The sequence below is a fragment of the Calidris pugnax genome, unplaced genomic scaffold, assembly GCF_001431845.1.
Source record: "Calidris pugnax isolate Ruff unplaced genomic scaffold, ASM143184v1 scaffold147, whole genome shotgun sequence".
Taxonomy (NCBI): Eukaryota; Metazoa; Chordata; class Aves; order Charadriiformes; family Scolopacidae; genus Calidris; species Calidris pugnax.
This window is the reverse complement of record NW_015092359.1, coordinates 4160778-4176989: the sequence shown is the minus strand read 5'-3', so window position 1 is coordinate 4176989 and position 16212 is coordinate 4160778. Positions and strand designations below refer to the sequence as shown.

At 46.6% G+C, this 16212-nt stretch overlaps 1 protein-coding gene across 1 annotated transcript; it reads right to left on the bottom strand.

Moving 5' to 3' along the window:
- Positions 1-99: 99 nt before the first annotated feature.
- Positions 100-15175, bottom strand: ENTPD6 (ectonucleoside triphosphate diphosphohydrolase 6 (putative)). Its single transcript, XM_014962477.1, has 14 exons — positions 14031-15175; positions 13093-13169; positions 12137-12280; positions 10896-10971; positions 8653-8688; positions 7397-7485; positions 5780-5859; positions 4819-4883; positions 4366-4467; positions 3780-3920; positions 2948-3004; positions 1729-1841; positions 1381-1482; positions 100-1257 (listed from the first exon to the last, which is right to left on the bottom strand). Exons 1-13 carry the CDS (start codon positions 14287-14289, stop codon positions 1393-1395), a joined length of 1329 nt encoding a protein of 442 aa, XP_014817963.1. The 5' UTR covers positions 14290-15175; the 3' UTR covers positions 100-1257; positions 1381-1392.
- Positions 15176-16212: the final 1037 nt, after the last annotated feature.

Here is a 16212-nt window from a genome sequence, read left to right as displayed (position 1 = left end):
TGACAGCATGAGGGGACAGGGATGGCATCAGAACACATCATTTCTCAACCCACCCACCCTGCAGGCTCTGGCGCTAAAAGCCACACCAGTGCCAGTGCATTTTTGTTTTAAATTGGGGTTTTATTGTCAGCACAGCGGGGTTCAAGTGTCCCCTGTAGGCTCAGCTGCAGAGGCAGCAGCCACGCAGCACCACATGCCACTGTGCCACCTCTCGCTGCCCTGGGGAAGGGGACCAGGCTGTGGCCACCAACCCACAAGTCGCGGCACGCACCACTGGCTCTTTTGCATCCCCCAAAAGACCACTGGGGTCCTCTCTAAACATCCACACAAATACATCATGATTCCACACGTAGATTACAAACAGTGCAGCATGTCCTCTCCAGCTCCCACTGCCCCCGAGATCCCTTCCAAGCCGGCGGACAGGACTCTGCTGGAGTGGTGCATAGCAGCTACCCGGCCACGGCTCGCTGTGACCACAATACATTCATTTTTCAAAGTGAGATGCGTCTGCAGGAAGCCGGCACCCAAACCAACCACCTAAATCCATCCATCCCGAGCCCTGCATCCACCTTGCCAGGGCACAAACGCCTGTGAGGTCCAAACGAGCCGCGTCGGGGGTTTATTTTTGTGCCCCTGCCTCGTTCATCGATCTTAGCCCAATCCATCAGAGCTGTCAAACCCATCGTCAGCCCTCTACCCAACTCCCAGGCCTTTCTCCTCCAAATCTGGCAAATCTGACGTCATCTTCCACCACCCATGTCTCCCAACGGCCAGGGAACCAACATCAGGGTGTAAGCTTTAACCCTACGGGGCGTAGGGGGCCCCAATTCCTGCCTCCGAGTCCGTATCCAGTTTCTGGAGAGCCCCCGAGCTTTGCAGAAATCAGGGCTGAGGCTTCCACTGGGCATTTCGACGCTGCTGCCTCACACACGCACACAAAGTTCACCTTCAAACACGGAAGTAGTAAAATAAAACTCGTCACGGGCAAAAAATGCTGACAAACAGGAAAAAAAACCACCCTGAGGTCAGGACGGTAAAGAGTTCCTTTCTGGAGTGACCATTTCCTACAGCGACTTCGGCACAGCACAAGCTCACAGTATGGGCACATTCCGAAAAAAAAAAAGGTGTGTTTTTCTCATAGAGATCATAGATGTCCTGCAGGCTCCTGGTTTTCCTTCAACGATGATCAAACTTCACATCAAGCCAACTGCAGATGCCGTCAAATCAAGGCTTCCTCTTTAGAGGCTGCCCTCTGCACTGTAAAAAAGAGCTAGTGATGGAGGGGACTCGGCAGAGGGTGGGAGGCAAGGGGCCAAAAGCAGGCCCTTCAACAGATTCTCCCACGTTGGGCTTCCAAAAACCAATATTCCCCAAAGTTACCTTCAAGGAGCTTCAGTACTGCAGTCTGTTGAGCGAGTCGATGTAATGAAAAGTGGCTCCCAACGCCCAGCTCGTTTCCACATTGTTAATTTTCCGGGCAAGCTGTGTGTGTGTGTGGGGGGGGAAACAAAAAAGTTAAAACACAATTCTTTGGGAGAAGGAGAAACCCACGAGGTGAATACAGTGCTGAAGGTTATCACAACTAGTTATCACCACCGTGGGGACAGTGTCCCCCTCCAGTCACAGAGCAAGAAGGCAAATCAAGGACCGAGCTACTGGCGATGACAACTGCAGCCTCAGCACCCTCCCTCCCGCCCGCTCTCCCCAGCCATCCATTCTGTGCCTCACCTTAAAGACCTGGCTCTTGGGGAAGCCCAGCTCTTGCAGGAGGAAGGTGATGTATGTGAGGTCCATGCAGAGAAAAGGGCTGCTTCCGGGGCTGATTTCCATGGTCTTACACACTAAGGAGAGAGAAAACAGTGCCTGAGTGCGCGCTGCGGGCTCAGGCCCAGCATCAGCCCAGCTTCGAAGAACCTCACGTGGTTTTTTGAACAGGAATCCATCAAACACCTTGTCAGCTGAGTTGAAAACATTAAGAACCTGTTACAACGGAGTTGAAATCACACACACACACATGTTAGCAGAAGCAGAAAAGCTTTGGCACGCTGGAAGGAAGATCAAGGCGTTATGTCGCTCCCGAGACAGCTGAGTTTCTTGTAATTCTCCAGGAAAGGATGAAAAGGGCCTCCTCCAACTTTTCTTCCTTCTATCTACTTCAAGCCTTTAAAAATTCGAGCAACCTCAGGCGTCTTTCTGTTTCTCAAGCATAAGCACTCAACAGACGTTGACAAAACCAAAGGGGAAAAAAAACCCCAACAAATCCAAAAGAAAAGACAAACAAAATAAATCCCGCTTCCTTTCTGAGGATGAACTACCCAAATGGTAGTCCAGAAATCAGGACTGCAACAATCGTTCATTCATTCATAAAGTTGACCGAGAAGCCCCGTGTCATTTCAATCAAAGCCTGAGTTTGTGATGTTAAGAAAAGCCTGTTTACATTTGTAAATCTGCACAGGCAGTTCTCTGTGCGGCCGATGAAGCGAAAAGCTACGAACCGGTTTTCCCTCTTTGCTGATTAACAATCAAGCACATGAACAAATCCTGAGACAAAAAAAACACAAAAAATAAACCCGACTAGAACAGGTTATTCTAACAGGGTGAGAACCCCCCCATCGACTTGGAAAGCATGATTTCAGGACAACTGTTAACTGGCAAGTTTATTAGTAATTCTTGAGAGAGTTTTGAAATATAAGTGTTATAAGATGTGTCTTAACATGGGCTGCAAAAGCAAGAATCAATACAAAAAATAGTTGAGATTTTCAGAAATAAGTAGAACTATTGGTGAGATGCTATGGAGAGAGGTGCTCTGGAGTGGTGCTCAGTAACTTAAAACAAAAAAAACTACTTAAAACAAAAAAAATCAGGCTTCTTAGCATGGCACACATTTGCCACCTGGGTCTGAATTTACACAAAATTACTGGTGTGTGTTCGATTGGATTTTACTCACCGTATTTAGCTGCGATTTCAAAGTCACCAACAGTTAAGCTTCCTCCTTTTTCTTTGTCTGAAAGCAAAAAAAGAAAAAAAACCAAGTGTTCTTTTATGTTTTTTGTATAAAGGCAATTGTAACTTCAAGTCTTAAAAGCTGTTTGGAAATCAAACCTCGAGCCACTGAAATCAGTGATAAAAGTCACACTTGCTTTAAAGGTGAACGAGCAACGAACCTTTAAAAGAGTCTTAATATAGATTGAAAAGTGGTGTTTTATGAAGAACTTTTAGCCTCGTTTCCTAGAGAAACATAATTGTACAGATTCTTCCACCTTGTCCCCACGTCTGTGCTGCCCTGCCCTGTGATGCCTGAACGCAGTTAACGCCTTTGACCAGGTCTGACAGGGCAGCGGTGCTCTGATTTATTTGATTTCATTAAATTTGAAATTATTCAGAAAGCAAAGTGGCTGAGGAGGGAGGGTATGTTTGTCCCAACTAGCCTGAGATCTCCTCACCGGCCTAAAAAAGGTCGGTGAAGGAAAACGCACCACCCAAGAAATTTGTTTATTGTTATGAGGCCTTTTTTTTTTCTATTTTGGATTGCAGAGTTAATCAGACACCAACGATTTCTGAACTGCGGGCAGTTTGTTTAAAAAACATTACCAGAAGCTGCAGTCCCTTCTCTACAGAAATTAAACAGCATCCAATACCTACTTGAGACCAACGCTGTGCAGCAGTGGAACAAAGGGCTAAATTTCCCCGCAGCTTAGCAAAGCAGCCTGACGTGTACAAGTGTTGTATTTCTTCCACAACTTGTGGTTTAGAATGAAATAAAGCAGGAGCAAACGTACCTATGAGACCAACCTCTGCCGCACGGTCGTAGTAGTAGGAGAAAGTGTAAAAATCCAAGTCCTTCACTTCCTCAGCTTTATGGACTTTTTTGTACAGCATCTTTGCCACTTTGTTAGAACAGGACTCATACAGAGGCTCACCTAAAAGAAGGCAAAGAAACCCAGAGAATTAAATATACACACCATTTACCTAGGAGCTGGCAGGAAACAGGCTCCCTTTTGCACAACAGCACTTTATAAGCTCTTCACAGACAACTAAAAGTTGCATCTTCCAGTGGCAAGACTCAACCACCCTGAGGTTGGGACGAAGAATGCGATAGATCAGAGATGGACACCACCACCCGAGGCAGAAGGATTTTGCAAGACCTGTTTGGGGATTGCCCAGCTCCACCTGTGTTACTACCAGCTTTACTGACTGGACAGACGGACACCACGGCACAAGAGGGAAGAGCTGCAGAATCTCTTCAACGGCACGGCAGGAGGAGCCAGACAGAACAGTAAACAGAGACTCCAGCGTCTCTGCAAGATCATTTAACTCTGCTAATGGCATGCTGGCCTAGATAGGAAGAGTGATAAATCACTATACCTGCCTTCTGTCCTTTAATTTTGTACACTATCTCTGCATGTTGCCATTCAGATTTGAAGCCAGGTGGTAAACAAGGGCTGACCAATTCCTCCCCTTCTCCTACTGCAGAAGTAAACCAAAGCCACATTAGGGAAAAGCACAAGGAGTTAATTGCAGATCCCTCACCGCCCCCCAGCCCTGCTCCATCCTGTCCCCCAGCCCCAGAGAGGCACCTCCAAGCCCCGGTCATGGCTCAGATGTCCCCTGCCCCACCAGGGCTGGCAAGAATGCAGGCCTCCTGGGATCTAGCAGTGTCACCTCCCGCATTCATCTCAAATGCACCCAGCTATGGTGACAGGAGTCCACATACCACTCAGGAGCCCAGTGGGAAGGGGACAGATGACTCCTCCCCCCACAACAGGGCCTACGTACCCTACGCTCAGAGCCAAGGCTTGAGGAGCGGCCATAACTTACAGGGTTTTCCCTCAACTCCTCCTAAAATGGCGAGCCTTGCTGACATCAGCCCGAGTCCCAGGTAACTGCAAAGGGATAAAAGCCTCCGTGAACAACAAACATCCTTCCTCTGATACTCCCCACTGACAACTCGGCCGGGGACACGCCAAATCTCCTCGACGTGGTCCCAGCGAAACGGCTGGTGTCAGCAGCTGACGCACGTCAGGGGAACAGTGTGACAACCCACTCTCACGTCACCCTTACCCAGAAGGACAATCTGTCTTTGAAAAAGCACAGGCAATAGCTGCCAAGGGTAACCTGGCTCTTGAAGAACCGGGAACGCGGAAGGCATTCCCCTAACGTTTCCTCTACCCTCCTCAAAAGGCAGCACAGCCTCTAGCATACAGAATTGGGCTCTTTTTGAGGCAAACCTGGGAGGGAAGAAGCTGCTTTCCTCTGTGCCAAAACTCTGGGAGCCAGGGAAGACAGCGAGGAGGAAGGAATGGCAGAGACAGAGTGCCATGAACTGCCTGACTGCAACCCTCGTTCACCCTCCTGCGCCGCTCGGCAGTGAGGAGGTAGAAGAGCTGGGACTGAAGCTGAGGCTGGGAAGGAGGGAGAGGTGGTGGGGAAGGCATTTTTTTTTTATTTTGTTCTTATTTCTCATTATCCTACTGTTTAATTGGCAAAAAAATTAAATTAAATTCTCTAAGTCGAGTCTCTTTTGCTTATGACAGCATCTGGTAAGTGACCTCCCTGTCCTTACCTTGACCCATGAGCTTTTTGTAGTATTTTCTTCCCCCTGTTGATGGAAGGGGGGTGACAGAGTGGCTTGTTGGGCACCTGGCAGGGTTAATCCACCACGATGATGCTGCTCAGGTTTCTCTGCTTCTTCCCAGTATTCATTTGCAAGGGCCCCATTTCGGCAGAACACCTAGATCCTGCTCTATCTCTACAGTGTGCTCTCTTTCTCACAACTAACCTGTATGAATACAGCTTGTAGGTGTTGTTGAACATCTGAAATGAAGTTGTATGGCCAGCTGGTGATGTCTGGAGAGTTGCCTGGAGGGAGGAAAAAGATGTCACTGCAAGGTTTCTGCCAGCAGCAGCAAACATCAACAACAGAATCCTCCCAAATATTAGGGAAAACACGAAGCAATCCTAGCATGGTTCAGAGAGAAATGATGAATTTGCAAGTATTTCAATCTGACCGCTGATACACAAGACAACCACCAAACGCAGAGCTAAAATAGTGTCCAAACTGGTTATATTTCTATTTGTATCCACAACAAATTGGTGTATAAAAGAATTATTTTAATGAAAAAGGAATCCTTACTCCAGCTCTTAACTGCTTTTGTCAAGAGGCTACAGCGACTGCCTCTTCACACGATCCCTACTGGGGAAAAAAATGTGTGCAAAGTAATAGGAAAGCCAGGCACGCATTCACTTCCCACTCAAGTGAATTCAGCTGCAAACTTCCACAAGCCAGAGGAAAAGCACACCAGGGTGCTTGCCAAGGAACTGCACGAGGAAATGAAAGGGTCATTCTCTAAAGCACTTTGCAGCTTCTTCCCCTGGCGCACCAGCACGGCGTTTGTGGGGAGCAAAGCTCAGGCCACCACGCTATTCATGCTGCTTCTATCTTAACACCATCTCTAAGACCAGAATTTCCACATCCTGGGCTCTTCACATCCCCTGTCATTCTGCTGCAAGAAGACAACGTCTTGATTAGCCCGGGTTGGGATGCAACATGCAGCATCCCAACCCCCTGCTTTACTATGAACAGTATCTCTGCTCAGGCCAGAGCCTTACAACTCCACGTCCACAGGGCTCCCAGCTCACAGGGCACCTATAAAAATGCCATGAAAGGAAGCTGAAATCACAGAATCATGGAATTGTTGGAGTTGGAAGGGACCTTCTAGGGATCATCCAGTCCAACTCCCCTGCCAAAGCAGGGTTGCCCAGAGCACAGCACTCAGGATGGCATCCAGGTGGCTCTTGAAGATCTCCAGAGAAGGGGACTCCACACCCTCCCTGGGCAGCCTCTGCCAGGGCTCTGCCACCCTCACCCCAAAGAAGTTCCTTCTCAGATTTGAGTGGAACTTCAAAATGACAAACATCAGCTTGTATTTTTACTGCACAATAACAGTTGCTCCTTAGAAAGCATTCATTTGCAACTGAGTGAACTCAGGAAAACAAGAAACAAGGACTGAGAAGGCAATCTGTGTTCTTAAAACCCAATACAGGCCAAATGTTGGACTCGAATTAATTAACAGCATTGCCTTTGAGTTCTTCATTCAAAGCAGCACAAACTAAAGGTCAAGGATTAAGATGCTCAGGCAAACACTGCGTTTTCCCCGAGAATAAAACAGCCCTGGCAGATTCACCACACGCACCACCAACCCATGGTGGATTGACAGAGAGTTTTGAATGCCTCCGTGACTGACTGTAACAAGGCAGATGTTACCAAGTGGCCTGGGTTTTTCTGTCAGAAGCGTGGCTTCACCTCACGCTGACAAACTCCTGGGCTGTTTCCAAGGGAACCAAATCTGAGGATTTCTGTGCCAGCACGTCCCAACAGCCTGCACGTTCACGTTACCTCGGTGCGGGGCAGGAAGGTGATCTGTGTTGATCCACCACCCAAATCCAGCATCCCTACACTTCTCTTCTGCGGATCATCTAGGCTACCTGGAAATGTGTGACAGCAGAGAGAAAGCCACGGTGGGCGCTGTGAGAAACTGGCTAGGAACAAAACCAGAAGTACAGTGGTAAAGAAAAAGAACAGTCTAACTCCATCCGTCAGCTTCCAGCCGGCACTAAATTATACCATCATCTACTGGGCACTTATTTTGGCTTTATCAGGGTGACCTGAAAATCTTCAAGTGACAGTTTCTCTTATTTCTCTGGTGGCTGTTCACGCCCTAATTAGAGTGGCTTTGGTTACTGGATTCCTAAACATTTTTCAGTGGATGCAAAGACCCTTTTGCAAACTCTACTCTGGTAACCACTTTGTAACAGGGAGGAATGTGGTTTTCTTGGCCACCTCTTCTTGATCCCTTAGTGATATTTTACAGATTCCTATGGCCAAGGGGATGACAGACTGAAAAGAGCTGGCCTAAGAGACTCTGCTCTCTTTGAATTCTTCCTGCTGCCAGCCCCGACCGTTCTTCTCATTTAAATCCAGTTCTTCTTTAAACCTTTCAAATACACCTTCCTGACAAAACTAGTTCGGGCCAGCTACCTCGGTACACCTCACGACAGCTGATGTTTGAAGATCTCTGACCTTTCTGATATTTCCTGGCAGCATAAAAGGCTTTAGAGCACTAATTGTACTGCACCACACACTGTGTGTGCTGAACAGAGCACTCAGGCAGCAGGCTGCTTGACTTACTGTCAAGCTCAGTTTTCACTTCGCTCTTCAGCCCCCCTTTTCTAACTCAGCAGCATCAACACTTGTGGTATTTCTGTATCATAAATCCGTAAGGAAGCAGCACAGCACTTTCTTTCACTCTGTGCAGCCGCCAAGCACATCTAGAATACCCACATTAAAAATTTAGCCAGAGCTAATGGCAGACTCTAAAAAGGAATAAAATGCTCTGGTGCCCTACAGGGAATTGAAAGAAAGGCTACATTAAACATCTAGGAAAGGGGATTAAACTCCTCACTCTGTCAAGTAAACGGCCAAAACCCTAATGACTTAAATAGGCCAGGCCAAAAACAACTGCTGACTTATTCCCAGATCCTCCTTTCTCCCACTCCACCCCAACGAATGAGCAAATCCCACGCAGGAGCAGAAAACAGCATGAATTTCACAGCACTGGTCGTATCTTTATGCACATGCTTGTGTACACATACCTGTTAAAAAATTTATCGTGATCCAGGCTGAAATACCTAATAAGAAAAAAAGTTCAGAAGACGCAGTGTTAGATCCTACCATTTCACTTTGTCTAACAACGGTAACAAACAAGGTAACAAATAAGGTGAGTCATCTTACAAGGTTTTCCTGCTTCAGGATCTATTTAGCTGGAGGCAATTTAAAGTTAAACAAAGAGAACGACCTTCCATACCACAGCTTATGCAATATTTTGGGGAGAAATGCCCATTTCATATATGAAATGCCTGGAGAACTCTGTATTTCTCAGATCAAAAACTGAGGCGAGAAGTCACAAAGGCTCCAGAGCTCAGCTAAAGGACAAGGAAATGACCGACACTCACATTGTTCATTTTCTAGGAAAACATCCGCTGGTCGGGCTTTTGTGTAATGTCAGGCACTTGAGCTTTCCTTTTAAATACTAAGAATTTTCACCTTTTCAGTGTTCTGATTTTTCCTATTTTCCTCTAAACATTTTTCTGAGCCGCACTGTTTCTCTCCCTTTCTTGCTTTATAAACCTTTTCTCCATAAATTAGATGAATTAGCAGTCCTGATGTTAACAAATTCAAATATTTATCTATGGGGTTAAAACTCAAGGCATGCTAGGGAACACGGTCCGGTTCAACCCTTGGCTGAACCAAGGCTGTCACTGCTACTAACAATTTTAAAACAAAACAAAAAGAAGAATTACAGTGTCTTTCTTCCATTAAGCAGTAAAAAAGAAACTCATAAACAGCTCCAAACAGCTCCAGCTATTTTAAAGCTTGGTTTCTAAGCAGACTTAAAACACATCTCAACACTCAGTTACTTAGCATTTATAGAATCATAGAATCATAGAATGGTTTGGGTTGGAAGGGACATTAAAGATCATGGAGTTCCAACCCCCTGCCCTGGGCAGGGACACCTCCCACCAGACCAGGTTGCTCCAAGCCCCATCCAGCCTGGCCTTGAACCCCTCCAGGGATGGGGCAGCCACAGCTTCTCTGGGCAACCTCTTCCAGTGTCTCACCACCCTCACAGCAAAGAATTTCTTCCTAAGACCTAATCTAAATCTATGTTTCTTCAAATTATTTCAAATCCAGACTGACTCTCAGCATTTTTTGATGAGCATCAACTTATTTCAGCCTGTATTTTCTTCTCTGTATAACTTTTTTTTTGGAGATTGAATTCACAGTCACACTCAAATTAGATCAGTTAGAATTAACATTATAACCAAATACTTCCAGAAATCTCTGGGCAAGAGCAGGCTGTGCAAAACCAGCTGTCGAAGACCATCTCAACAAGCAGATATTCAGAAACATTTCCCCAAGTGCTGACTGCACGGCGGCTTCCCGGTGATCCCACAGGAACTGCCCAGCACTCAAGAGCTTTGAAAATCAGGACAGAGTTCAGGAGCAGCCCTGAGGAAAGGGACTTGGGGGTGCTGGTGGACGAGAAGCTGAACATGAGCAGGCAGTGTGCAGCTGCAGCCCAGAAGGCCAATCCCATCCTGGGCTGCCTGCTCTGGTGAGACCTCACCTGGAGTATTGTGTGCAGGTCTGGAGCCCTCAATACAAGAAGGACATGGACCTGATGGAGAGGGTCCAGAGGAGGGCCACAAGGATGATCAAGGGGATGGAGCACCTCTGCTACAAGGACAGGCTGAAGGAACTGGGGTTGTTCAGCCTGGAGAAGAGGAGGCTCCGGGGTGACCTAATAGCAGCCTTCCAGTACCTGAAGGGAGCCTACAGGAAGGCTGGGGAGAGCCTGTTTAGAAAGGCCTGTAGTGACAGGACGAGGGGAAATGGCTTCAAGCTGGAGGGGAACAGATTTAGATTGGAGATTAGAAGGGGGTTCTTTACTGTGAGGGTGGTGGAGCACTGGAACAGGTTGCCCAGGGAGGTGGTTGAGGCCCCTTCCCTGGAGATATTCAAGGAGAGGCTCGACGAGGCCCTGGGCAACCTGGTCTAGTTGGGGGTGTCCCTGCTGACTGCGAGGAGGTCGGACTAGATGACCCTTGGAGGTCCCTTCCGGCCTGGGAAATTCTATGATTCTATGATTCTATGAGTTCAAAGCGGAAAAGGCAGCACAACGATCTCTCTGGCGGGCACTGCCTGAGGCGGCGTAAAACCCCTGCGAAACCCGTGGCTTGTGGGTTTCCACTACAGTGAGTGGGGACTTGTGACAGCACAGCAGGAACCTCCAGGACTGCAGAAAGGGTCTCCCCAAGTCCCCAAGTTATCCTACCTTCATCGGTTCCGTTCATGATCGACACGCAGTCATCCCTCACAAAGAAGGGGGAAGCCTGAAAAATCTCCTTCACCTGTAGTTCAAATAAAAGCTATGCTCAGAGAAATCTTTTTTTTTTTTTTTAGCTGGAAAGCAAGTTGTTTTTTTTTTTAAAAAACTTCAGTTTTACACAACTGCTCTTCTTCTTGGGCCAGATCCTGACTGCTGCTCACCGCTTTGTTTGAAGTTCAAGAGCCCAACAAGCATCAGCCTGTGCTCTGCTAGAAAAGGGCAGCGATTTACACACTGGCTCTGCTGTTTGGTGCAGAGACAGGGGATGGACGTGTGGGTTTTCAAGCCCGAGGACTGCTCAGAAATGCCATTAACAAGGGATGGACATGGGTAGGGAAGGGAACCCTGTTTACTTTGCTCCAACTGGTGAGGCACAGGGAGAGGCAGGAGATAAACACCCTGGCTTCCAGCAATGCCCCAGGGAATGGCATTTTTACCAGGAGCACGTTGGCTGTTAGAAGCCCTCTACGCTACATCCCACATGAAGTAGCAAAGCCCTAGGTTTCCAGAGCCCTCTAAAGTAACAACTGCAGCAGTTCCAGCTGAAATTCAGCATGGAAAAGAACAGGCCGAAGTGCAGGCAGCAGAGAACAATACAGACATGGGTTTCAACCACACCACATTTCTTCCTTCCAATTATTGCTTAGAAGAAAAAGAGTACACTTAGTGCACATTTAATAAACTTTTCCTGCAGCGGTAAGGTCTAGAACATAATATTTTGTTTATTTTTATAGTATTTTAAAATATTAAACCTATTTGACACACCTATAAATACAATTTACATTCTTTCCCATCAATATGAAGAAGCAACCTTGCAGCAGCAGGCTGATAGCATGACCAATCAAATAGCAGAGAGCTTTTCTCAAAATAGCAACATCCTGGTCAAAACCACCAACAAAAACACCCAGTAAGAACGAGCCTGTGGTGACTGTTAAAAGTATCTCATTACACTTGTTATATGTCATCTCCGGGGTTATTTGGAGCTGTCATTAACTCCTCTGTGCTTGTACTCCCCCAACTTCTCCCCCCAACCCCATTTGAGGCCAGGTGGCTCTGTACTGGTTGCAGGGTTAAGTTATAGGAACAGCTCATGTACGTGAAGATAAAGGAGTATGCACCTTGCACAGAAGGGACCCAAATTTGCTGTAATATTTCTGGAAAGCAAAGTGAAAGACAAGAAATTGTACCTTATCCAGCAACTTCTGAGCTTTCTCTCCCGGCAGCAACCGTAGGCCAGCTGTGGCTTTCAGGACCAGAGGAGTAAACTTCCACAGCTCCATAGGAACTTCCTTTTTCGCCACCTCCAGGAGCTCTTTTATTCCCTGGCCACTCTGTGAGCAGAGAAAGAACAAAAAAAAAAATATAAAAAGGCATCTTAGAAACTCTTCAGATTTGCCTTTCTTGGAAGGGCAAAAAGGGTGATCAGAGGTATGACTCACTGTCTATGCGGAACAGAGACAAGTGAATATCACGAGGGGTCAGGAGAAGGTGGAGGACTCACTGCCTCCTGAATTGTGAGACCTGCTGGATGTAATGGGGAATATCCAGCAACAGGTCAAAAACAAACAGGAAGAGTCACTTTTTCAAACAGTCACACAGAACTCTCTGCCACTGAATGTTTTGGCTACAAAAGATTCAAAAGGCAGTACGACAAATCTTTGGGGAAAACCAAAAAAAAAGGGCCTCTGGATCCAGTAAAACACTGTGAGCTGGGTGTTAAGTCTGGCCCAGGAGGTCCCTAAATCTCTATGACCCAGAAGGTAAGGGAGACAGGAGAGAATTCACTTAGTATTTGGCCTGTTTTCCTGAGAATCCAACTCCAGCTGCTTTTAGAGCAGGTTCTGCTCCAATCCAACACCGCTCTTGTGTCACTTTCTTAAGCGCGTCAACATTCTCAAGGCAGCCATAGGAAAAACATCCACTGTGCTTAATTAACAACGTCACAGAGCAGAACGAGATGCGTTCTGTTCCTTGCTGCTGTGCACGCTGACCAGCTTTTACTGTGGGATTGTATCATGTGGAGACACTTCCCTGCACTGAGACAGTGCAGCACACTGCACCACTGCAAGATGTGATTTGCAGGACGTATCAAGAACAGGAGGGTTTGAGGCATCTACTTTTACAGTAATAGAAGCAAAATGACCTTTTCGACATCATCGGCGTAGGCGGATAGACCTGGCTTCAGCGCTTTAAACGTCTCATGGGTTAATCTGGGAGTCTCTGTTCAAAAACAGTATTCCAAAATCAGTCACGGTGCAAATAATTTTGCATACAGAAAAAGAAAACCATTTTAGAAATTACATCATTATGTTCCAGCGGAAGTCAACTGAAGCCTCTGTCTAATGAACTACCAACAGCCACTCGACCTTTAAATAAAGCCCTTGCTATGAAATTAGCTCCTGAGAAAACCACTCTGCAAACCTCAGGTGCTCCCCCCAGCCCATCACACCATACACCACACTGCTAATCCCTAAAAGCATCCTCAGATCACCTACTGACAGCAGCCACACAGGTTCTTTCATTTTTTGAGTTTCACAACTAGGAGCTGACAACACTTAAACAAATGAAGCTCACCGCTCCAGAGGAAAACTGGAGCTTTTTTGTATATTCCTGTCTCGCTTCTCAGCAATACTTTCTGTCCAGATGCAATTTCAATCAAACAGTAAAGTTTTCTAATTTAAATCCAACACTGAGGCCAAGGATGCACTAAAACAGACAACGCAGAAAGAAGCAGCTCGCTGCCAGGAATCAGAGACAGCCAACAACCTCATGGTGAAAATTTGGGGGAATAAGGCAGTTTGAATTTATAGTTCCCTCTTCCACCAAGCAGTGTGATGAAAAACTGCTCCTCTTCAAGGCACCGTTCTAAAGGTACAGCTGCTGTTTAGTTCACATTCTGGCATTACAGCATTTTCTCCTTGTTGAATATTTTCATCATTTCATCCAAACCCACATGCTTGAATGACCATACATTTCCTGATGGCTCTCTAGAAAGAGCTCAAGCCTGTTTGTTCCGAGTGATCCCTAGAAAAGAATCATCAATAATCTGCTCTAGATGTTATGGAAATGAGCAGGCCATACCTTTTGGCTGCTGTGTAAATTTAAAAATATGGATGCGAGTTCCGGTGCTTCCTGCGTCAAACATAATTCCATAAAAGACTGAGAGATCCGTGGTCAGTGCCTGATGGTTCAGTTTGTCTACCCGGCTTTCAGCAACTCCTTCTGTTGCTCCCACGACTGGTTTGGAATCCAAGTGCCATTTTATGTAGGCAACATAAAAAGCTATGCACGCCAAAATCCCAAAAGCGAAGAACCGCTTCGATATCTTCATGGCTTCCATTTATCAGATATTTTGTTTCTTCCCTTTATCAAATGTTTTATTTATTGTCCTTCGCACAGAACAGGTGGTTCCCACATTACTCCTATAACCAACAGGAAAGAAAAGATAGGCTTTATTTTCTGAACCTGCCCAAAATGATTTAGGGGTATGACGGTTATTTGATAAGGGACTTACTTGCGGGACTAAACTTGACTTGAGCACTAGTTAAATATTTAACTGTTAGTTGGTTTAATTCTGCGATAATGAAATTGGGCGTGTCAGTCAAAGTAGTAAGTCACTGGAACAAACAGCCTGGTTAAAAAAAACTTACCCACAGGGAGTGACAGACTACTGCTGGCAAGTAAATGGATTTATGCCTGAAGCTCCTTCAGTGTCTGGAGTAAGACTGAGATATCACAGCTACTGCCTTCAGCACTGAAACTTATCTCAAGTAGCCCAGGGAAACTTGTAGTTAAACACCTACATTTATTCCAGTAGGACAATGTAGAATCCTGCAGTCTAAAATCTAGGATTGCCCTGCCAATGACTTGTAGCAGCAAAATCCCTCTCTCCCATGTCACTTGTCCTAACCACCGAATGCCTCCATGGCTGCTGGATGCCTACAAGACCACACACTGCTTCCCCAATGGTTCAGAAGAAACACATCCATCCTCCTTCAGCACGTCACTGAGATCTACAGCTAATTTTAAGACACGAAGCTGCATAAATCTTCTCTTCCCCATTGTTCCTGAGCCAATGTTCCCTCCTAAGAAGGAACAGAGTAAGGAGAGTTCAAAAAAGCTTAACAGTGTAACTGAGGTGGGAAGGGACCTCAAGAGGTCTCTTATCCAACCTCCTGCTCAAAGCACAGGCACAGCTATGGGAGCCCACCACCTTGCTCAGGGATCCGAATGCATCTTGAAAACCTTTAACCACCTTGGTTGAAGGTTGAAACCTTTAAGGAAGGTCCTACAACCTCTCTGGGCAACTCGAGTCATTTACAATTATCCTTGTTAGGAGGCGGTCCCAAAAGAGTGGACAAGGGCAATTTAAAATCGGTGTTTAAAAGGCGAGATGGAAGATCCAGGGAATTAGGAGTGACCTCCCCAGCTCCAATACCAGGAAAGAAACCACAGCAAAGCACAACACAAGAGATCTACAAGCACCCACAGGACATCATCCAGATGATTAAAAAGCAGTCAGCGGTCATTCACAGGGAGCAAATCACATTATACCTTTCTTTTTTTGATAGCGTAATGAAGAAGAGAAAGCAAATCAACTGATGAAGTTGATTTAAAGGAGGTTTTGACACATATAATCTGTGGATGATACGAACTCAGGTGTATCAAGGGGGAGGAATTTAAACTCAAGGTGACTATGGTGTATTGCCAAAAACAGGTGAGATGGTATTTTATAAAAATGGAAGGAAGCAACACCTCAGGGAAAAAAACCCACGAAGAATGGATGAGTGTCGGGGAAAAGGAACCGTCATGAGGCAGAAATCAGGGAGATGGCATGGCAAAAAAAAAAAAAAAAAAAAAAAAAAAGAAAAATCTTTCCGGCTTCTATCAGCAGACTCGGGGACGTAGGAGGTAATTAGTGCACATAATACGGGGTGATTAGTTCCATCTCCCCAGTGAAGGCAGCTCCAGGAGAACCGAAAACAGGCCATGGGAGGAAAGCTGCGGGAAGCGGAGGGTCCTTTGAGGAGACAATCCTTGGAGGCCGCGGGAAAGGGACGGGGGGTAATGGAGGAGCGGCAGTCTGCCCGCCCGGACCCCCTCTGACCCCCCGTTTTCCTGAGGAGAACCGGCATCAACTCTTTCACGGGAGCCGGGCCGCGGCACAGGCCGGCGGGCAGCCCGGGCCTAGCGCAGCCCTAACACGACCCAACCCGGCCCGGCACCATCTCCGCGCCCCCTCACACACGGATCCCCGCCGCCC

Coding starts and splice junctions, on each gene's coding strand:
- ENTPD6 (XM_014962477.1), bottom strand. CDS start 14,289: ATGGAAGCCATGAAGATATCGAAGCGGTTCTTCGCTTTTGGGATTTTG. Junction 8,689..10,895: donor CATGAACGGAACCGATGAAG/GTAGGATAACTT, acceptor TTTTCTTATTAG/GTATTTCAGCCTGGATCACG. Junction 5,860..7,396: donor CCTTCCTGCCCCGCACCGAG/GTAACGTGAACG, acceptor TCCTCCCTCCAG/GCAACTCTCCAGACATCACC.